The sequence below is a fragment of the Nipponia nippon genome, unplaced genomic scaffold, assembly GCF_047370975.1.
Source record: "Nipponia nippon isolate SJK-2023a ecotype South Korea unplaced genomic scaffold, ASM4737097v1 scaffold_24, whole genome shotgun sequence".
Lineage (NCBI taxonomy): Eukaryota > Metazoa > Chordata > Aves > Pelecaniformes > Threskiornithidae > Nipponia > Nipponia nippon.
Genome location: NW_028262341.1, coordinates 7,656,930 through 7,678,047, shown reverse-complemented (window position 1 = coordinate 7,678,047; position 21,118 = coordinate 7,656,930). Strand labels below are relative to the sequence as shown.

Here is a 21,118-nt window from a genome sequence, read left to right as displayed (position 1 = left end):
GCAAGTGTTCTTAGCTAAAAAGCTGGCTGAATCATTTTGAGTTTTTCAGTAACACTAACTATGCATCTTTTCCTCTTATTCAGAAGCTGCAACTTCTGTTCTGGAGAGGCCTTGTGTTGTCTTCTCTTTTAAAAGACCGACAGAGGAGACGTTCCATCTTTGACAGACTGATATTCATGAGCTGATTATTAATCCAGTTTTTAACAAAGCAATTAGCAGGTCAAATAGCAGTTACGGCATACTTGCTGCTAGCTTGAACGGAGCAGAATAGAGAAGCCATGAAAATGAAGAACATTTAATTTTGAAATTTAATAGGTCCACCTAGCTGGGCGTGTTCCTCTGTCTTTGGCCCTCTGCATAAATACGTTCATAAATGACAAGTTAATTGACAAAACACAGATGAAGGATTTGCAAGAAAAAAAGGAAATTGCTCTTGTCTGAGTCTCTCATTGTGTCCTGAGAAGTTCAGATTAATGAATCTGCACTATAAATGAGTTACAGTAGATGAATGACATAATATTTCTCACCCTTGTCTGGTGGAAGAGAAGGAGAATCAAATGTTTCTCTTTGGGCCATTTTCTAAGGGGGTATTTTCACTTTCTTTGTCTGTAGTTCTTGGCCGCCTCCACCTTCTGCCCCAGGAAAGAAACGCCGGGGGAGACAAGGACGACCAACGAAGCTCTCACCTAGTCAGCACGGCAATACCGGTGTGGTAGGTCTCGGAGCTCCTGACCATGTCCCAGGCACCCTGCCTCCTGATGTCTTCATCCAGGGAGGCACCGCCCAGGCAATGGAACAGAGCTTGCATGGTGCTCACGGCGCTCCTGCATGCAGAGCAAAGCGTGGTCACAGGTGGAGCCCTGGCCCCGGCTCTGGGCCCAGGGCAGAAGGCAGGGAGCAGGGACAGAGCACCTGAGGGAGCAGACTGGAGGATGCCTGCACCACTTCTGCTCCGGGCCCTTCAAGCCGAAGGAGATCTGGAAGACCACTGCCATGAAGAGCTCCTCTAAAAGTAACTGCACACAGCATCGGCTGCTGGGCACCAGGAAGATCTGATGCATGGCACTGGCTAACTGCAGAAAACACCCAGGAACCGCTGTCACTGCAGAGCTGTCCCTGTGGCGCTGCCCGGGGCTGGGGGCAGGGGTGGTCAGGGGCTGCGCTGAGCTGAGGGAGATGCCAGAGCAAAGCCTGGCCCAGCTGCCTGGCCTGGAGCCCACCCGGTCCAGAGGGAACAGCCCAGCCGGCCCCGTGGGCCCTGCCAGCTGCCCTGGGCTCCCCCTCCCCGGCCCCGCAGCCTGCTCTGGCTGGGCTGCCGCCCTGCCCCGGGCTTCCCAGCTGCCGAGCAGGCAGGAGGAGGTGGCGGGGAGGGAGGAAGACCGCTGAGGGCAGCAGGGCAGGGGCAGGGGCAGGCTGCCTGCCTGCGAGCCGCGGGGCCGAGCAGCATGCGCTGCCCTGCCTGGCTGTGGCCCTGAGGCCCCTGGCCCAGGCGTCCCTGGGGAGGTCCGGGTTTGGGGGCAGATGGAGAGTGGAGGAGGGGCTGGAGAGGGATGCACAGGCGCGGGCCGGGTGGAGCACGCCTCATCCAGACGCTCACAGTCAGGAAACAGTAGCAGCTGCATTGTCCCATGTAGCTGCCCCGCCGGGTGGCTTTCCGCTGGACCAGCAGCAGCGTCTTCAGCACGTCGTCCAGCTGGCAGGGCTTGGAGGCCAACATGTTCCACATGGCACTGGCACTGCTGCAGAGCCAGAGCACGCTGTCAGTGGGGCCACCTCGGCCACCACCCCTTCTGCCTGGGCAGGCCCTGGAGGTCCTGAGCTGCCCCCGAGGCTGACGGGCCACGTACCTGTCACAGCGCTGGGAAGCCTGCAGCAGGCCAATGGTCACCCTCTGAGGGTACAACTGGGCCACTTGGAGAAAGGTCCTCCTCAGGATGTCGGAGAGCGGGGTCTGGCTGACACCTGCCAGCAGCCCATGGATGGTCTGCACGATCCCGCACACCTGGTGGAGGCAGGGGGGTGGAGTGGGGTGGAGCGCAGCCACGGCCCCAGCTGCCACCAGGAACTGCTTCCCTCCCGTTGCTCTTGGCTGGCCTCAAAGGCCGCCCGTTGGGTGCTGCCAAGCCCTGGACTTGGGGCGGGGAGAACAGTCGCACGCACCCGGGGCAATCCGGCTGCACGCTGCCTACCTTGGTCAGCTCCGAGGACGGCTCTCTCAAGACTGCCTCCAGCACGTTGGCAACCATCTGGGTGTCCGAGACCCTTGGGTGCAGCATGCCTCTCAAGACCGTGTGGATGAAGTCGCCCCTCTCAGTCGGGAGGAGGAAGCTCCCAAATGTCTGAGGGAGAGAGGGAGGGAAGAGGTGTCGCACTGAGTGCCCTGGTGGCGGGGCACGGCTGAGCAGCGGGGATGGCTCTGGAGTGAGAAGCCCGGGACAGCGCTGGCCCCCTGCTGCAGGACAAGTGCGGGCAGCAGGGGCTGGTCTGGGGTGATCGCAGCCAGGCGGGGTGTGGAGAGGCAGCTGCCCTGTGGGCTGAAGGAGGGGGGGCCTGGGGGCGGGGTCACGGTGCGCTCCTGCTGCTGGCAACCAGAGCTGGCCGGTGGCCAGGACAGCCGGAGCTGCTGCACTGATGCTGGGTTAAAGCCTTTGGCTACTCCCTGCGCAGAGGTGGCGGGACCCTGCAGCCTGATCGGCTGGGGAAGAGGCCGTGCCCCCCCCCCAGTGGCTGATGGGCTGGTTCGTCAGAGTCTCTGGCCAGCCTCGTGGCCAAGACTCCCAGCAAGGGAGGAGCTTGTTACCATCCACTCGTCAGTGGGCTTCTTGGACAAGAAGGTGCTAATGCATTCCCGATCCACTCCTGGCTTGGGAGCCTGACGTGCTGCCTGGTGGGCTGGGCAGGAGGGAAAACACACAGTGAGCGGCAGGAACCACGGAGAGCTGGAGACAGCAGGCACGGGCATCAAGGAGAGCTCTGTGCCTGGCTGCCCGTTCTGTGGGGAGCCAGAGACATACCGGGGTGGCAGTGGGCCCATTTGCAGGGGGGAAGGGCAGGAGAGCTCGGTCTGGCTTTCTGCCTGGGAGGAGGAGAGGAGCCCCAGGATGTTGCTGCCGCAGGCTCTCCAGCCCAAGGGTTCTTGGGACGGGCCCCACGCCGACCTCCGAGGCGGGCTGCGTGGGTCCCAGGCTTGGCGTGGCACGGCTGCTCCCCTGCTCCAGCCCTGGAGGAGTTTGCTGCTCCTTCCTCTAGCAGAGGAGGCGGGCCGAGGCGGTGCGGCGCCTTGCCTGGGCCCTTGTGGGTGGAAGGCCCCAGCCCGCCCCAGCATCTCTTACCCCATCGCAGCAGAATGAATGCGCGGTAGGGACGCAGTGCCTCCACAGCCCCGCGGCTGATCTCCTCGTCCTGCTCGGCACAGGACAGGGTGAGGTACCCCATCACCTGCCCCAGGAATGGCAGAGGCATCTCACTGAAGACGAAGGGGTTGCCTTTTCTGAGGCACAAGGCCTGTGGGAGAGAGGAAGGAGCAGTAGCAGGACCCAGCTGCATCAGATGGGACAAAAGCACTAACCACCGAGAGCGGGCCCCGGGCTGAGTGCTGCGTGAGCCAGAGCTCTGGAGGGCTCTGCCCTGCGCTGCACCCTGTGGAGACCCAGCCTGCGGCAGCTGCCTCAAGGCGAGGAGCGTGCTGCCTCCCCGTGAAGGGAGCCCTGGAAAGGTTTTGCCTTCCTTCCCCGTGAGCCCGCGGGACTGGGGTGCCTGAAGGAGGCTTGAGACCCTGGGTCTGCTGGTCCTTCACACCACATTCAGCTGACGGAGCCCTCCTTCCGCACCTGTGGGACTCCCCATCTCCACACAAGGCTGCAGCCATGCGCCCTCTCCTCCTGCCAGATCCTGCTGGCAGTCTGTCCCAAGGCCTGGCACTGCCCTGCCCAGCTCTCCGTGGCACGGGAAGGGAGGGCCTGCGGGGCTGCAGCTGGGGAAGGGGCCAGTGGGCTGGGGAAGGGGCCAGGAGCAGGCAGTGGCAGTGGGGAGGGGAAGGGCCTGAGAGCCCCACAGGCCCTCAACACTGAAGCAGCTGGGCAGCAACCCAGGGGAGGGAGGCAGGGAGGGCTGCCGGAGCCCAGCCTGCAAAATGCTTCCTCCCATGCCCTGGGACGGAGCTGGCTCCCGAGAGAAAAGGCATGGGAGAGAGCAGCTCCCAGAGAGAGGCGCAAAGACCCTGCCCAGGGCTGAGCCCTGCTGAATCCCCTGCCCTGCGCCCGGGCTTCTCTCGCAGGGAGCCCAGAGCTACCGGCTACTCTGGGGCAGCAGGAAGGGGCAAGGGGTGCCAAGAGGTCGCCTTACACACCGCAGGCCCCTTACCTCCAGCATCGCAGAGGGCCTCAAGAACTGGCTCAGGCTGACAATCCTCCCCACAGCCCTCCGTCGCCTAGCCACTTCCTGGGATGCCGTGAAGGGCAGCAGGGCCTGAGAAGGGAAAAAATGCTGGTCTGCCTTGGGATACGACAGCAGCTCCCGGAGCGGTGGCTCTGCCAAGCGCTTGGCGGGGTTTACGCAACGTGCCGCCAAGGCTTCCCCCGCTCAGGAGGGAGGCCTGGAACGGGGTCTGGCCGCCTCGTGACCTCGCGGACCGTTGCTGACAGTTGGTGACGTGCTGCAGTCAGGCAGGTAGCCAGCTCCTGCCCCCGCAGCCACCTCTGCCCCTTTCCACGCGCTCCTCCAAAAACGGCCACACGTCTCTCCAGGAGGGCAGGAACCTCCAGGGGGCCCTGCACCACGGAGGCTGGGCTACGGCCCACGGGGAGGCCACAGGAAGAGCGCTTCAGGGCTGGTCTCCCCTTGCACCATGGCCACATCGCAGCAGATCTCCGCCCTGCTGCGATCTGGGAGGAGAGCGTTGAATGGGGTGGGTGGTGAGGGCAGCGGCTCAGCAGTGCCAGCTGCCAGAGCAGGGGGGCCTGGCAAGGACACGCGGACTCCTTCCATTGCTTTGGCTCTGGGCTGGGGCGTGCACGCTCCAGAAGGTCACGTCTCCTTAGCGTAAGGCAAGGAAGAGACCCCGTGAGCCCTGCTCTCAGCAAATGCCTGACCTGCAAGATTTTCTCCACTGTCTGGATGCTGGACATCGGCGAAGCACCACGCACCAGCACCTCCAGCACACTGTCCAGAGTTTTCAGGATCTGTAAGGGGATTCAGCAGGTGGCACACTTGCCCTGGCCCTTCCTCCTTGCAGGAAGCTGGCTTGAATGCCTTCCACCTGAGGTGGGCTTCAGCTGCCCTCTGGTGCCCAGGAGAGGCCTCAGGGTCTCCCTGGTCTGCCTTCTGCTCCTATCGTCTTCCAGCAGCCAAAGCCAACTAGGACACCGTGCACAGGGACTGACTGGCAGGCTCTCCGTAGCTCACCTCGCACTTACCTGAGCACTGAGTGAAGCATGTTGGCTGTCCATCTTCTGTGCTGCAGCAAGACGGAAGACGGTACAGATGCGGGGCCAGAGGTACTGGCGCAGCAGGCCTTCCCTCTCTTTGCTGCAAGAAAAGAAGGTGCCGCTTGGATGCCAGGGCTTCCACATACAGGAAGGGGTCACAGGGGTCAGGGCGACAGCGGTCAGGGCCACAGGGGTCAGGACTGGCAGTCCCCAGAGTGGTACCCATACGAGGTGGGGAAGGGGTGCGTGGAGGCGTCTCCTCCCTCCCCCGTGCCACTGTTAAACCACGTGTCCCAATCCAGTGTCGGGGGAGGTTTCGTTACGATCCCAAGGACGAGATAAGATGCTGAAATCGGTCAGATGTCGTTCAACCTTTTGCTTTTATTTGGGGGGAGAAGAGAATGGAGGGATGAGGGAGAGCAAGGGAAGAGAGGAAAAGAATAGGGGGGAGAGGGAGAGAAAAAGAAAGTCTTTCGCCACCTTCCCAAGTCCGAGGATCCTCCGCTAGGTCTTCGGTGGCCTCAGGCTTCGTCGGGGACCGAGGAGCGGCCCCAGCCTCTAAGAAGGGAAGCAGGGGTCTCGCGCACCGCCCCCACCGCGGGCCACGTGTGCTCCTTATATAGGGGCTGTCGCGCATGCGCAGATCGCAAATGCGTACGTGCGGTTTGTCACGGACGTGCTGCCCCCGCCTCGGCTCTTTTCGCGCCTTTAGTCCCTGCGCAGGCGCACGAGGTTGTTTTTCTCAGAACTGTGGCGAAGACGGTTTTCTCGAAGCGTGACACTGGATGGCGCTACAGCGGCAATGTCGAGAGAAAACCGCATTTCCTATCGGTCCTTTGCACCACGACAGAACCGGTGCCGCCAGAAAAGCACATAAAGTATTAGTATATGGAGATTCCTTGCCGAGAGGCACCAAAGCACCCATTTGCTATCAGACAATGTCTCTAGAGGGGTTTGCTGCCTAGCAGGAGCTCACTTTCGCAATGTTACCAAGAGGCTGCTGAGCCTGGTGAACCCTAGGGACTGTCATCCGCTCTTGCTGCTCCACAAAGAGTCCAATGTTACTGTGATGAGGCAACTTAGAACAAAAAAGTCTACATGTCCCTTGGAGCAACGTTAAAACGATCTGGAGCACAGGTGGTGTTTTCATCTAGCCTCCCAGTCAAAGGAAGGGGTTTAGGGAGGAGGAGATGAAGTGAAAAGGTGGATGCCCAGCTGTATGCCTGATGCCATACTCAAGGTTTTGGCTCCTGTGATAATGGATCTGCCTTGAGAAGCTGGGCCTGTTGGGAGCTGATGGGATTCACCTGACCAAGTGGGGCAAGAGGGTCTTTGCCAACAAGCTGGCCAGACTGGTAGGGAGAGCTTGAAACTAGATTTAGCAGGGGAAGGGGATAGAGTATTGAGCAAAAGGGAAGAGGCAGGGGCTGCTGATGTATTAGGAGCCAGCAGGGAAACACCTGTGAAATGCCTCTGAGGAATTAGCACGCATTCCTCTAAAAAGGTGACATGGCCGACAGCTCAGCAGAAGTGCCTCTGTACCAATGCACCCAGCACGGGTAACAAGCAGGAGGAGCTGGAAGCCATGGTGCAGATGACAAGCTATGATCTAATAGCTGTCACTGAAACGTGGTGGGACAAATCAAACGACTGGAGCACTGCAACTGATGGCTATAAACTGTTGAGAAGGGACAGGCAAGGAAGGAGGGGCAGGAGGGTTGTCCTCTATGTAAAAAACATGGATTGACTGCACAGAGCTGCCTTTGGAAAACAGCGATGAACAGCTTGAGAGATTATGGGTAAAAATTAGGGTCCAAGCTGCCCTGGTTTTGGCTGGGATAGAGTTCATTTTCTTCCTAGTAGCTGGTTTAGCACCGTGTTTTGGATTTAGGATGAGAATAATGTTGATAACACACTGATGTTTTAGTTGTTGCTAAGCAGTGCTTACACCAGTCAAGGACTTTCCAGCTTCCCATGCTCTGCCCAGTGCACAAGAAGCTGGGAGGGGGCACAGCCAGGACAGCTGACCCAGACTGGCCCAAGGGCTATTCCATACCGTATGGCGTCATGCCCAGTATATAAACTGGGGGGAGCTGGCTGGGGGGAGCAACGGCTGCTTGGGGACGGGATGGGCATCGGTCAGCGGGTGGTGAGCAGTTACATCACTTGTTTTTCCTGGGTTTTGTTTTTATCTCTCTCTCTTTCCCTCTCCTTTTCCAGCAGAGCCCCGCCAGCTGTCTGGGGAAGAGCAAGGCTCCACAGGGCCATGAGCGGGTCCTCCTGGGGCTCTTGTGGGGGCCCGGGGGACAGCAGGGCTCCCCAGGGGCACAGGCGGGACCCGATGCGGTCCCTACAGCTGTCTGGGGGGTGCGTGGCGGGGCCTGGCAGGGTTCCCTTGGGGAGCAGCAGGGCTCCACAGGGCCTCGTGTGGGGCCTGGCAGAGTAGGTAGCCTACGGGCATCTGAGGGGCAGCAGGGCAGTGCGGGATGGGGAAGAAGAGCTCAAACGGCGCGTGAAGTTCCACGGTCTTTTTATCAATGGCTGGGAGACACAGGCAGGCCAGCTGTGCTAAGGCCTCTGCTTCCAGCCTGCAGGATGCCCGTTTCCTTCCTGGATCGCCATCCATAGCGTTCCTCTCGCTGCCCTGCCACGGCACTTGGCAGCTGCTTTGGGCTTTGCAGCCAGCACACCCACGGGAGCCATGGGGCCATGGCGCAGGGTGTAGTGTGTCCTGCATGGCCCCAGGCTGCAGGCAAGGGGGCAGGTACAGCTGCTCAGGTGGTGCCAGTGTGCGGGGCACCCCAGGATCAGCTCTGCGCACAGCTCCAGCAGCACAGCCAGCTGTCTCCCGGGGCAGGGTTCCTCTTCCTCCATGCCCTCCGGAGCCGATAGCACAGTGCTTGCAGGCGGAATCCGGAGGGAGGCTTTTTCATTACAGTGCCCAGGATCATCAGGGTTTGCACCGCCAGGGAAGAGACCAAGAGGCTGCTGTCGTTCACCTTGTCTTGAAGGGCTGGGATGGAAAGGAACAGAGCCCAGGTCAGAGCCCGGATCTGCGGGGACCTCAGGAGCCCCTCCGGCCAGGGCCACTCCTGCCCTCCCAGCTCTTCCCACAGCCAGGAGGGAGGCAGGGGCACCGGGATCAGCCGGAAGGTGCTGCCCACCAATGCCCCACATGCCCCTGCAACCTCTCTCTGCTCTGCCCACACCGCCCCTCACCCACGCAGGGACCAGAGCCCTCCCCGGCCAGGACAGGGATTGGAGCTCCCCACCCACGCTCTCTCCTCCTCCCCGCCAGCTCCCGCAGACACCCTGCTGCCCTCACTCACCCTTGTAGAAGAGCTGGAACTTCTCCTGGTGCATATCCCTCAGCTGCTGCCTGGCGAGCCCTAGGCACACACAGCCCGTCACAGATCCCGCTGGCCTGCCCGCCCCAGCTGCCCAGCTCCCCCCCACCGGCTCCGCGGGCCTGGCTGTGCTCCCTTCTCCCCTTGGGCAAGGCTGAGCCCAGGGCAGTCCCCTGAGCGTGAAGCCCAAGAAGGCTGCGAGGGACGTAGCAAGGCTCCCACCAGCCCACCCTGCACAGGCAGGGGTGGGACAGGGCGGCAGGGCATGGGGGCAGTCAGGGCTCTGCAGCTGCCTGGTAGATTCGGCAGCAGCCGTGGCTGGGCCTAAGCTGCTGCGGGGCAGGGAGGGACACCCGGCGGGGTTGTGGCTCACCAATGAACCTGACGGCCGCCACGCGCAAGGGCTCCTGTACGCTCTGCAGGTACAGCAGGCTCTGCTGCAGGTACGCCTCCACTCTTCTGCTGTCCTCCATGAGCTGGAGAGAGCACAAGGGGACAGGGTTGGCGCAGACCCTCCCCCTGTGCTCAGGACTGGCCTCCCCTGCCTGGACACCCAGGACGCCCAGCCAGCGGCTGGCTGGTGCCGGGGTTTGGAGGGAGCAGAGGGCAGGGTGCTCCCCGGGGTGCTGCGGTGCCACCCTGCTGCCAAGGCCCAGCTGGGCTGGGGCTCTGTCAGCACCCCTGGGCTCTAGGGGGGGGGGAAGGGAGCCTGTGTGCGGTGCAGGCAGGCCGCGCAGTGGGCAGGGGCACAGCGGCTAGCCCCACGCCGCTGGGCATTGTGGGAGAAGGGCTTCGCCAGGCTGGGTGTGGGGCTTCGGCGCCATCCTTACCAGGCACTCGCCGACCCTCCACATCTGCTCTGTCTCCAGCAGCTTCCTGAGCTGCCTCCGCTTCAGGAGCTTGGCAGCTCTGAGGAAGGCTTGCCGAGAGGCCTGCAAGAGCAGCAGAGACTGGGAGATGGCACCACTGCCTAGGGGACAGGACGTGGGGGTCCCTGGGCAGAGCAGGATGGGGACAAGGGTTGGGGGTCCAAACCCTGGCCTCAGACACCTGCCGGCGCCGCTGGGAAGCCCATGGAGGCTGCAGTGCTTAGGTCTTTGTGGCCGCGCACTGCTGCTGAGCTCTGCTGGATCAGGCAGGGCAGGTGTAGGCAATGTCCCTGCCCACCTTCTCAGCTGCTGCCAGCTCTGTGGCTGCAGGCTGGGAGGGGCTCTGAGTCCTGCTCAGGGACTGCGGAGGTTGGGCCCCAGTTGAGGCACATTCAAAGGGCTTAGAAATCCCCACCTGAGCCACGCTGTGGTCCTCGTCATGCAGGTGGAAGAAGAGGGGCACCAGGCTCTTCTCCATGTCCTTTCTCATCTGCTCTTTGTGGGTGCTGACTGCAACCTGCATCGCATCTCGGCAGAGGAAGATGGAGCGCTCTCGCACGGAGGTGGACTCCTAGGAGGAGAGAAGGAAGAGGGGAGGACCTCAGTCCTGGCTCCCCCAAGCCCCCGGGGAGGAGACGAATGCTTGTGGCTCTCCCTCTGCAGGGAGGAGAACTCACGGGACAGCGGGCACGTTGAGAGAGGGAAGCACCACCCCCGGGCCACGCACGTGTGCCCCCCCAGGCATGCTAACCAAGCCTCTACTCTCCCGCCGCCTTACGTTTTCAAAGAGTGGCGGGAGCATCTTGACCAGCTGCAGGGCGATGGGGACAGCCCTCTGCCTGTCCACCAGGCAGAGCGTGTTGCCGAGGACAGCCAGGGCCGCCATCCTGACGTCGCAGTCATCATCCTGCAGTCGCTGCATGACCTCTGGCAGCAGGTCTTGCAGAGTCGCTGCCTACGTGAAACAGGCGATTTCATTTTGTGACGCAATCGAGGACTGCACCAGTAAAACCACTCTGCATGTAGAGGGTTCAGCGCTGGCTGGGCAGGGATCTCTCTGTGTGCAGCGCAGCCCACGGCCTGGCCTGAAGCGCTCAGGGGCTGCTGAACAGGGCAGCGGGAGCAGTGGGCATTGTCCCTGCCACTCCCGATTCCTGGCAAAGCCCGAGCAAGCCGCTGCGCGCACCACTGCCTGCAGCCCAGCCCCAGGCGCATGCCCTCACTGTGCGTGGCTGCCCCTGCTCACCCACTCAGGTCTCCCAGACAGTGTGACGAGGCTTGTGACCGCCATCCTGCGCAGCACCAAGCTCTCGCTGTGCAGGTGGAACTGGAGGAGGCGCAGGACAGGGCCACTGACATGCTCAAAGTCGGTGGAGTCCAGGAGCTGAAAAACACCCGGCAGCAGAGTGAGAGCCTGGCACAGCCAGCAGAGCTCCCGGAAGGGTCGGGGCAAGGCAGCAGGGCTGGTCGCAGCCCAGGTGGGAGGCAGCAGGGCCCCCAGAGGGCCCTCGCCGCCTCCCCTCTGCCCTCTGCCTCATGCACGCAGCCCAGCTTCCCCCCACCTGCCCTCAGACAGGCAGCGCTTGCCACCAGGCCCACCTCGACAAAGACGGTCATGGCGCCGATCTGCTGGTAGGCCTGTCTCTGGAGGAGGGCTATGACCGCCTGCTCAGACACGGCAGTGCAGCAGTCCGGTACTTCACGCCGCAGCACCCTGTGTGGGGGAAGGCGGCATTGGTGGCACCGAGCTGGGCGGGCAGACCTGTCTGGCACCGCGCTGCCAGCCCCAGCCATTACCCCGCAGGCCAGGCCACGTGGGGCAAGGCCGCATTTGTGCCTTGCGTTGGCTGCTTGCGCCCCACCGCCCAGCCGGAAGGGGATGGTGCGGGGGGCCCTTCTGCCCCAGGAAAGAAACGCCGGGGGAGACAAGGACGACCAACGAAGCTCTCACCTAGTCAGCACGGCGATACCGGTGTGGTAGGTCTCGGAGCTCCTGACCATGTCCCAGGCACCCTGCCTCCTGATGTCTTCATCCAGGGAGGCACCGCCCAGGCAATGGAACAGAGCTTGCATGGTGCTCACGGCGCTCCTGCATGCAGAGCAAAGCGTGGTCACAGGTGGAGCCCTGGCCCCGGCTCTGGGCCCAGGGCAGAAGGCAGGGAGCAGGGACAGAGCACCTGAGGGAGCAGACTGGAGGATGCCTGCACCACTTCTGCTCCGGGCCCTTCAAGCCGAAGGAGATCTGGAAGACCACTGCCATGAAGAGCTCCTCTAAAAGTAACTGCACACAGCATCGGCTGCTGGGCACCAGGAAGATCTGATGCATGGCACTGGCTAACTGCAGAAAACACCCAGGAACCGCTGTCACTGCAGAGCTGTCCCTGTGGCGCTGCCCGGGGCTGGGGGCAGGGGTGGTCAGGGGCTGCGCTGAGCTGAGGGAGATGCCAGAGCAAAGCCTGGCCCAGCTGCCTGGCCTGGAGCCCACCCGGTCCAGAGGGAACAGCCCAGCCGGCCCCGTGGGCCCTGCCAGCTGCCCTGGGCTCCCCCTCCCCGGCCCCGCAGCCTGCTCTGGCTGGGCTGCCGCCCTGCCCCGGGCTTCCCAGCTGCCGAGCAGGCAGGAGGAGGTGGCGGGGAGGGAGGAAGACCGCTGAGGGCAGCAGGGCAGGGGCAGGGGCAGGCTGCCTGCCTGCGAGCCGCGGGGCCGAGCAGCATGCGCTGCCCTGCCTGGCTGTGGCCCTGAGGCCCCTGGCCCAGGCGTCCCTGGGGAGGTCCGGGTTTGGGGGCAGATGGAGAGTGGAGGAGGGGCTGGAGAGGGATGCACAGGCGCGGGCCGGGTGGAGCACGCCTCATCCAGACGCTCACAGTCAGGAAACAGTAGCAGCTGCATTGTCCCATGTAGCTGCCCCGCCGGGTGGCTTTCCGCTGGACCAGCAGCAGCGTCTTCAGCACGTCGTCCAGCTGGCAGGGCTTGGAGGCCAACATGTTCCACATGGCACTGGCACTGCTGCAGAGCCAGAGCACGCTGTCAGTGGGGCCACCTCGGCCACCACCCCTTCTGCCTGGGCAGGCCCTGGAGGTCCTGAGCTGCCCCCGAGGCTGACGGGCCACGTACCTGTCACAGCGCTGGGAAGCCTGCAGCAGGCCAATGGTCACCCTCTGAGGGTACAACTGGGCCACTTGGAGAAAGGTCCTCCTCAGGATGTCGGAGAGCGGGGTCTGGCTGACACCTGCCAGCAGCCCATGGATGGTCTGCACGATCCCGCACACCTGGTGGAGGCAGGGGGTGGAGTGGGGTGGAGCGCAGCCACGGCCCCAGCTGCCACCAGGAACTGCTTCCCTCCCGTTGCTCTTGGCTGGCCTCAAAGGCCGCCCGTTGGGTGCTGCCAAGCCCTGGACTTGGGGCGGGGAGAACAGTCGCACGCACCCGGGGCAATCCGGCTGCACGCTGCCTACCTTGGTCAGCTCCGAGGACGGCTCTCTCAAGACTGCCTCCAGCACGTTGGCAACCATCTGGGTGTCCGAGACCCTTGGGTGCAGCATGCCTCTCAAGACCGTGTGGATGAAGTCGCCCCTCTCAGTCGGGAGGAGGAAGCTCCCAAATGTCTGAGGGAGAGAGGGAGGGAAGAGGTGTCGCACTGAGTGCCCTGGTGGCGGGGCACGGCTGAGCAGCGGGGATGGCTCTGGAGTGAGAAGCCCGGGACAGCGCTGGCCCCCTGCTGCAGGACAAGTGCGGGCAGCAGGGGCTGGTCTGGGGTGATCGCAGCCAGGCGGGGTGTGGAGAGGCAGCTGCCCTGTGGGCTGAAGGAGGGGGGGCCTGGGGGCGGGGTCACGGTGCGCTCCTGCTGCTGGCAACCAGAGCTGGCCGGTGGCCAGGACAGCCGGAGCTGCTGCACTGATGCTGGGTTAAAGCCTTTGGCTACTCCCTGCGCAGAGGTGGCGGGACCCTGCAGCCTGATCGGCTGGGGAAGAGGCCGTGCCCCCCCCCCCCCAGTGGCTGATGGGCTGGTTCGTCAGAGTCTCTGGCCAGCCTCGTGGCCAAGACTCCCAGCAAGGGAGGAGCTTGTTACCATCCACTCGTCAGTGGGCTTCTTGGACAAGAAGGTGCTAATGCATTCCCGATCCACTCCTGGCTTGGGAGCCTGACGTGCTGCCTGGTGGGCTGGGCAGGAGGGAAAACACACAGTGAGCGGCAGGAACCACGGAGAGCTGGAGACAGCAGGCACGGGCATCAAGGAGAGCTCTGTGCCTGGCTGCCCGTTCTGTGGGGAGCCAGAGACATGCCGGGGTGGCAGTGGGCCCATTTGCAGGGGGGAAGGGCAGGAGAGCTCGGTCTGGCTTTCTGCCTGGGAGGAGGAGAGGAGCCCCAGGATGTTGCTGCCGCAGGCTCTCCAGCCCAAGGGTTCTTGGGACGGGCCCCACGCCGACCTCCGAGGCGGGCTGCGTGGGTCCCAGGCTTGGCGTGGCACGGCTGCTCCCCTGCTCCAGCCCTGGAGGAGTTTGCTGCTCCTTCCTCTAGCAGAGGAGGCGGGCCGAGCGGTGCGGCGCCTTGCCTGGGCCCTTGTGGGTGGAAGGCCCCAGCCCGCCCCAGCATCTCTTACCCCATCGCAGCAGAATGAATGCGCGGTAGGGACGCAGTGCCTCCACAGCCCCGCGGCTGATCTCCTCGTCCTGCTCGGCACAGGACAGGGTGAGGTACCCCATCACCTGCCCCAGGAATGGCAGAGGCATCTCACTGAAGACGAAGGGGTTGCCTTTTCTGAGGCACAAGGCCTGTGGGAGAGAGGAAGGAGCAGTAGCAGGACCCAGCTGCATCAGATGGGACAAAAGCACTAACCACCGAGAGCGGGCCCCGGGCTGAGTGCTGCGTGAGCCAGAGCTCTGGAGGGCTCTGCCCTGCGCTGCACCCTGTGGAGACCCAGCCTGCGGCAGCTGCCTCAAGGCGAGGAGCATGCTGCCTCCCCGTGAAGGGAGCCCTGGAAAGGTTTTGCCTTCCTTCCCCGTGAGCCCGCGGGACTGGGGTGCCTGAAGGAGGCTTGAGACCCTGGGTCTGCTGGTCCTTCACACCCACATTCAGCTGACGGAGCCCTCCTTCCGCACCTGTGGGACTCCCCATCTCCACACAAGGCTGCAGCCATGCGCCCTCTCCTCCTGCCAGATCCTGCTGGCAGTCTGTCCCAAGGCCTGGCACTGCCCTGCCCAGCTCTCCGTGGCACGGGAAGGGAGGGCCTGCGGGGCTGCAGCTGGGGAAGGGGCCAGTGGGCTGGGGAAGGGGCCAGGAGCAGGCAGTAGCAGTGGGGAGGGGAAGGGCCTGAGAGCCCCACAGGCCCTCAACACTGAAGCAGCTGGGCAGCAACCCAGGGGAGGGAGGCAGGGAGGGCTGCCGGAGCCCAGCCTGCAAAATGCTTCCTCCCATGCCCTGGGACGGAGCTGGCTCCCGAGAGAAAAGGCATGGGAGAGAGCAGCTCCCAGAGAGAGGCGCAAAGACCCTGCCCAGGGCTGAGCCCTGCTGAATCCCCTGCCCTGCGCCCGGGCTTCTCTCGCAGGGAGCCCAGAGCTACCGGCTACTCTGGGGCAGCAGGAAGGGGCAAGGGGTGCCAAGAGGTCGCCTTACACACCGCAGGCCCCTTACCTCCAGCATCGCAGAGGGCCTCAAGAACTGGCTCAGGCTGACAATCCTCCCCACAGCCCTCCGTCGCCTAGCCACTTCCTGGGATGCCGTGAAGGGCAGCAGGGCCTGAGAAGGGAAAAATGCTGGTCTGCCTTGGGATACGACAGCAGCTCCCGGAGCGGTGGCTCTGCCAAGCGCTTGGCGGGGTTTACGCAACGTGCCGCCAAGGCTTCCCCCGCTCAGGAGGGAGGCCTGGAACGGGGTCTGGCCGCCTCGTGACCTCGCGGACCGTTGCTGACAGTTGGTGACGTGCTGCAGTCAGGCAGGTAGCCAGCTCCTGCCCCCGCAGCCACCTCTGCCCCTTTCCACGCGCTCCTCCAAAAACGGCCACACGTCTCTCCAGGAGGGCAGGAACCTCCAGGGGGCCCTGCACCACGGAGGCTGGGCTACGGCCCACGGGGAGGCCACAGGAAGAGCGCTTCAGGGCTGGTCTCCCCTTGCACCATGGCCACATCGCAGCAGATCTCCGCCCTGCTGCGATCTGGGAGGAGAGCGTTGAATGGGGTGGGTGGTGAGGGCAGCGGCTCAGCAGTGCCAGCTGCCAGAGCAAGGGGGCCTGGCAAGGACACGCGGACTCCTTCCATTGCTTTGGCTCTGGGCTGGGGCGTGCACGCTCCAGAAGGTCACGTCTCCTAAGCGTAAGGCAAGGAAGAGACCCCGTGGGCCCTGCTCTCAGCAAATGCCTGACCTGCAAGATTTTCTCCACTGTCTGGATGCTGGACATCGGCGAAGCACCACGCACCAGCACCTCCAGCACACTGTCCAGAGTTTTCAGGATCTGTAAGGGGATTCAGCAGGTGGCACACTTGCCCTGGCCCTTCCTCCTTGCAGGAAGCTGGCTTGAATGCCTTCCACCTGAGGTGGGCTTCAGCTGCCCTCTGGTGCCCAGGAGAGGCCTCAGGGTCTCCCTGGTCTGCCTTCTGCTCCTATCGTCTTCCAGCAGCCAAAGCCAACTAGGACACCGTGCACAGGGACTGACTGGCAGGCTCTCCGTAGCTCACCTCGCACTTACCTGAGCACTGAGTGAAGCATGTTGGCTGTCCATCTTCTGTGCTGCAGCAAGACGGAAGACGGTATAGATGCGGGGCCAGAGGTACTGGCGCAGCAGGCCTTCCCTCTCTTCGCTGCAAGAAAAGAAGGTGCCACTTGGATGCCAGGGCTTCCACATACAGGAAGGGGTCACAGGGGTCAGGGCGACAGCGGTCGGGGCCACAGGGGTCAGGACTGGCAGTCCCCAGGGTGGTACCCATACGAGGTGGGGAAGGGGTGCGTGGAGGCGTCTCCTCCCTCCCCCGTGCCACTGAGCCAGGGACAGAGGCAGTCCTGGCCAGTGGAGCCCAAACCCCTTTCCGTCTCCTGCCTCTCCCTTCAGAGGAAAAGCCAAGAGGCACCGGGGAGCCCCAGAGCACCCTCTGCCCTCCCATCTGCTGGGCCACCGATGGGCCCAGCGTGAGGGAGAGCAGAGGCCCAAAGACAGTGCCGCCAGGGTCCTGCCACGATAGGAGATGCCTGCCGCCATCAGGCCCACGCTGTGGGGAGGCCCTGGCCTGGCCAGGGTCTGGGGCAGGTACCTCATTGCAATGACGGCAAGCACGGCTTGCTGCCACATCATGGCGTCCATGCTGTGATGGGGCTCCTTTTGCTGTTGTACCTGGAGAGGGAGAGCATAGCCGGGATGGGGCACGGGAGCTGCCGGTGCCCGGCACCAGTCTGTAGGGCAGGCAGAGCCCCGCTGCCCCCAGGCCAGCATGGGCACCCAGAGCGGCCCCTTGCCAGACCTGCAGTGGCCCCACAGCAGGCAGGGCCGTTCCCACAGAGGCCCGTCTCACCCTCCCCCCGTGCCCAGAGGCCCAGGTGCTGTCCCTACTGCTGGGCCGGTGCTCGGCCAGCTTTGCCCCGCTCCCTTAGCCCCGCTTGGGGTCCCCTCACCTCCATTTCCTCCACCAGCTCACAGGCTGATCTGAAACCCGTCAGGAACCTGCCCTGCAGCCAGGCTCTGCAGAGCGTGCAGATGGAGGCCAGAAACCCCAGCTTCGAGGCCTCGTCCTGACAGTCAGGGAGAAGAGAGACAGAGAGGGAGGGTGAGGGGGCAGAGGCAGAGCCAGCAGGAGCAGGGGCCCAAGGGGCTGCAGTGGTGGCGCAGGGGGCCGGGAGGGGAGCAGCTCTGCACTGCCAGCAGCCCTCCACGAGCCCGTGAGCAGGCAGCAGATGTGGCAGCACCCAGCTGGGAGCTGCAGGCAGAGCCTTGCTGACAAAATCTGCAGTTACCCTTTTGGTGCTGTTGAGAAAGGCCAAGCAGTAGTCATGGGCTTCCTTCTCCTCGCCCTCCAGCTGGCAGCTGGAGGCAGAGGCAGCTGCACCTGATTAAGAACAAGAGCAGGGAGAGCTGTGGGCAGGGGCAGGAGGTAGAGGGAAGAGAGGGGCTGTCTCTCCAGCCCTGCGCCCGCTGCCCTGCACACGGCAAGCCCTGGGCCAGGGTGCTGATGCCCTGTCTCCCCCAGGATGCCGCTGGCAGCAGGGCGGGAAAGGTCCCGGCCCTGCAGCACTGCTGCCTCCTGCCAGCCCAGCTGCCTCTCCCTGCCCTGCTCTGTGCCCCGAGGCAGGAGGTGGTCCCCTGGGGTCCTGTCGATACCCACTCGTGGCAGGGCTGCCGGGGCTCTTGTCCTCCTCCGCTTGTGTGATGGGGCTGGCAGAGCCCAAGTCCTCACATTGCCTGGGGCTTTCTGAGCGCTGATGGTCCTCAGCAGCCACCCCAGCCCTTTCGTCCTCTGCCGGTCGGGGTGCATGGCTCCTGCGGGGGGAACCACTCGCCGCCCTGCAGGACAGAGGGAAGGAGTGCGGCTGGGGAGGAGGCAGCCCACGGCAAGCGGCCCCACAGGGAGGTGGTGGGGCGGAGGAGCTGGGCAGGGACCCGGGGATCTCCTGCAGGATGCCGTTTTCCCATGGGTAGTCCCTACCCACCCCCCCGCCCCCAGGCCCTGGGTCTCCTGCCCCCGGGTCTCCTGCCCCCAGCCCCTTCTGGAAGGGCCCACCTGCTGGGCCCAGGTCCCCTGGGGTCCCTATGGCGCTGGCTCAGCCCCAGCCCCACATTCTTACCTGGTGCGGACGGTGGAGCGTTGCGGACACCCCCTGACTCTGGGGCTGTGGTGGACCCTGGGTTGCAGGGAAACACGTGCCCTGCGCGCAGGGGCTCTTGCACGAGGTACACGGCTCATGTCCTTTCCTCATGAGAGTCCTGGACACTGCGGGGCTGCCGCGCCGGCGCTTGGTATCACTAGCTGCCACAGGGGTAGGTCACAAAGGGCCCTATTGTTACCCGGCACCCCATCCGGGAGGGGCATTGTGTTGTCCTGCCCCCCACCGTGACCCGGGCTCTCCCAGGAGAGTTGACCCGCCACTGGCTCTGGCCGCAGCCTCCAGTCCCTCTGTGCGCTTCCCCCGCCGCAGGTGGGACTCCCTGGCTCTGGCGCTCGCCGTTTGGCTGCAGGCCTGAAACCTGGCTGTGAGGTCGATGGGCTTCCTCTTGCACCCTGCCCACCACCCACAGAAATATGTGCCGATCCCTGCCACGGGCAGGGACATCTTCAACTAGATCAGGTCGCTCAGAGCCCCGTCCAACCTGCCCTTGAACGTTTCCAGGGATGGGACATCCACAGCTTCTCTGGGCAACCTGTTCTCATGTCTCATCACCCTCACGGTAAAGAATTTCTCCCTTCTATCTCATCTAAATCTACCCTCCTTTAGTTCAAAACCCTTGCCCCTTGTCCCGTTACTTCTGAAAGCCTGAAAGTGATCCCTAATCTGCCTCCACAGTGTGTCTCTTTTCATACATTTTTGAGTCAAAAAGAGTGGATTTGGACCTGGCAACTGTGGCAGCTGCAGCCGCCCTGAGAAAGACGGGGCCTTTGTTACTTTTCACGCCTTTCGCCCTTACTTTTCGCGCCCTTACTGCCCTATTGTGACTGTTGTCCCATACACAGTCACGGGTAGATCGAGCCTTTGGCCAGAGGGGACGGACATGGCCATATATGACCACAGGTGAGACTCAACCAGGGTAGAAACGGAGTCCTGCTGGGGGGCAAATGGAGTCACTTCTCTTCGGAGCAGCGGGAGACTCTCCCCTTGGGTCGGGACGCCGCCCACGGTAACTCCTCGAAGTTGAGAGCCCTCGCCTTATTGGGTGAGCGATTGTGCATTTTGAGTCATCGTTCGAAGCTTAAGAATTCTTAAGTCGGCTGAGTAGCATTAAATTCCCGTTGGCGTCCTGCACCTGTGGTTTACTAATGCTCGTCCGAGTACCACATACTTTTGATTAGAATAAATATTATTTTTGCTTACATCACCTGCCTAGTTTGACTTTGTTCTCCTCTGCAACAGCCATTCAAAAGAAAGTGGAAATAAAACTGTAGTGCTTCCTTCTCAATTAAAAAATGAAACAAGGCTGTAAGGTATTCTAGGAAGCCACGTTTTCCTGTTTCTGTTCTTTATTACAGTTTTCCTGGGTTTTTTGCTAACAATATGTACCTAACAAAGCTTGTTTGTGAGATAGTCATCACAGAATAAACAGATTAGGTGCTCGTGGATACCAGTGAAGCCTGATTGGGGTGAACAAGAGGGTCATAGCGGACACCCCTCCACCTCCTTCCCTGTCTCCAGGCCCCTCGTTATGGCTGTGGGTCACTCTGTCCCCTTGCGAGGGGCCAGTGGCACTGCTGGCTGGGGTTGGGCCACCATGCTCTCTCTCTGCCGCTCCTTGTTCCTCACTGTTCTCTGCCGCAGCTCCTTCCTCCGTGCCTGTTCGCTCTGCTCCGGGATGGGCCCACTGTGGGCCATGTCCCTCAGAGTGTTCCCAGCTCTGCCGTGGAGCCTCTGAAGGCAGCGGTGGATCTCATAGCTGCAAGCGTGCCCAGCTAGAAGAACTCTTCAAACAAGTAGCTATGTTACAAGAGGAGCTCAACAGGCAGCGCAGTATCTGGGAACGTGAGCGGGAGATAGCTCCGTGGTGTTGCGCGCTGTCCCGGGCTGAGCGACAGCCCTGCCTTAAGGCTGCGCAAGGGGAAGGTTAGCCTGAATTCAACCTCGAGCTGACGGACCCCAGGAACTCACGAGATGAAGGAGACTGGACCTTTGTCTCTTCTGTGGGCAGAAGGAAGAACCTTCCCCCCCTCCCCGTAAAGTGCCCCTACGTAACAGACATGATGCTCTTGGGGTGGAGAATGAAGAGCACATGAGTAACAGGCAGGATCCAGGAGAAGCTGACCGTGCAAAGTTGATTGAACCCCCCACCCGCGTGAGAACCTGTCCTGGTTTCAGTTGGGAGAGAGTTAATTTTCTTCTTGGTAGCCGGTATGGGGCTGTGTTTGGGGTCTAGGATGAGAACAATGTCCATGTTCTGGTTCTTGCTGAGTAGTGCTAAGTAGTTGCTAAGTGGCGCTCACACTGGGCAAGGACTTTCCAGCTTGGAGGTGGAAAGCCGCCGTATGGAGTCCTGTACGACAAGTTGCAAAAACTGCTGAAGGAGAAGGTGAATCGAGTCAGTTTGCAGAGGTGGAAGCCATCCAGCTGGCTTTAGATATTGCTGAACGAGAAAAGTGGCCAACGCTCTATCTCTATACTGACGCATGGATGGTGGCAAGTGCCCTGTGGGGGTGGTTACGGCAATGGAAGCAGAGCAATTGGCTGCGCAGAGGCAAACCCATCTGGGCTGCTGCATTGTGGCAAGATATTGCCGCCCAGATAGAGAACCTGGTTGTAAAAGTATATCACGTAGATGCTCACGTACCCAAGAGTCGGGCCAGTGAAGAACAT

The 21,118-nt window shown here is 62.5% G+C and overlaps 3 protein-coding genes across 9 annotated transcripts; all 3 read right to left on the bottom strand.

Moving 5' to 3' along the window:
- Nucleotides 1–279: 279 nt before the first annotated feature.
- On the bottom strand, nt 280–6,009 carry LOC148055327 (uncharacterized). Of its 7 annotated transcripts, none has more exons than XM_087761521.1 (11): nt 5,907–6,009; nt 5,415–5,526; nt 5,091–5,180; nt 4,363–4,467; nt 3,015–3,504; nt 2,801–2,892; nt 2,190–2,339; nt 1,848–2,002; nt 1,598–1,739; nt 913–1,073; nt 280–824 (listed from the first exon to the last, which is right to left on the bottom strand). In XM_087761521.1, exons 2-11 carry the CDS (start codon nt 5,445–5,447, stop codon nt 683–685), a joined length of 1,560 nt encoding a protein of 519 aa, XP_087617647.1. In that variant the 5' UTR covers nt 5,448–5,526; nt 5,907–6,009; the 3' UTR covers nt 280–682. The 7 variants fall into 7 exon arrangements, with proteins under 7 accessions (XP_087617647.1, XP_087617648.1, XP_087617643.1 ...); XM_087761522.1 differs by having other exon boundaries at nt 913–977; XM_087761517.1 differs by lacking the exons at nt 280–824; nt 913–1,073 and adding an exon at nt 5,649–5,804 and having other exon boundaries at nt 1,082–1,739; nt 5,907–6,007.
- Nucleotides 6,010–8,031: 2,022 nt separating this feature from the next.
- On the bottom strand, nt 8,032–16,380 carry LOC148055326 (maestro heat-like repeat family member 5). Its single transcript, XM_087761496.1, has 17 exons — nt 16,323–16,380; nt 15,272–15,376; nt 14,241–14,412; nt 13,710–13,801; nt 13,096–13,245; nt 12,755–12,909; nt 12,505–12,646; nt 11,820–11,980; nt 11,594–11,731; nt 11,242–11,356; nt 10,889–11,026; nt 10,421–10,597; nt 10,058–10,213; nt 9,604–9,705; nt 9,147–9,249; nt 8,756–8,815; nt 8,032–8,439 (listed from the first exon to the last, which is right to left on the bottom strand). Exons 1-17 carry the CDS (start codon nt 16,353–16,355, stop codon nt 8,234–8,236), a joined length of 2,205 nt encoding a protein of 734 aa, XP_087617622.1. The 5' UTR covers nt 16,356–16,380; the 3' UTR covers nt 8,032–8,233.
- A 148-nt stretch (nt 16,381–16,528) lies between these two features.
- On the bottom strand, nt 16,529–21,118 carry LOC148055325 (uncharacterized). The gene is made up of 8 exons (XM_087761365.1): nt 21,093–21,118; nt 20,597–20,733; nt 18,702–18,735; nt 17,947–18,125; nt 17,579–17,670; nt 17,240–17,356; nt 16,882–16,961; nt 16,529–16,676 (listed from the first exon to the last, which is right to left on the bottom strand). Exons 1-8 carry the CDS (start codon nt 21,116–21,118, stop codon nt 16,529–16,531), a joined length of 813 nt encoding a protein of 270 aa, XP_087617491.1.

Coding starts and splice junctions, on each gene's coding strand:
- LOC148055325 (XM_087761365.1), bottom strand. CDS start 21,118: ATGTTCTTCACTGGCCCGACTCTTGG. Junction 18,736..20,596: donor CAGGACAGGTTCTCACGCGG/GTGGGGGGTTCA, acceptor GGAAGCGCACAG/AGGGACTGGAGGCTGCGGCC. Junction 16,962..17,239: donor AGCTGGTGGAGGAAATGGAG/GTGAGGGGACCC, acceptor CTCCCTCTCCAG/GTACAACAGCAAAAGGAGCC.
- LOC148055326 (XM_087761496.1), bottom strand. CDS start 16,355: ATGGACAGCCAACATGCTTCACTCAGTGCTCAG. Junction 14,413..15,271: donor GGCCCTCTGCGATGCTGGAG/GTAAGGGGCCTG, acceptor TCTCTCCCACAG/GCCTTGTGCCTCAGAAAAGG. Junction 10,214..10,420: donor TCCCGCCACTCTTTGAAAAC/GTAAGGCGGCGG, acceptor CTCTCCTCCTAG/GAGTCCACCTCCGTGCGAGA.
- LOC148055327 (XM_087761516.1), bottom strand. CDS start 5,447: ATGGACAGCCAACATGCTTCACTCAGTGCTCAG. Junction 5,181..5,414: donor ATGCTTCACTCAGTGCTCAG/GTAAGTGCGAGG, acceptor ATCCCCTTACAG/ATCCTGAAAACTCTGGACAG. Junction 4,468..5,090: donor CAGTGGAGAAAATCTTGCAG/GTCAGGCATTTG, acceptor TTCCCTTCTCAG/GCCCTGCTGCCCTTCACGGC.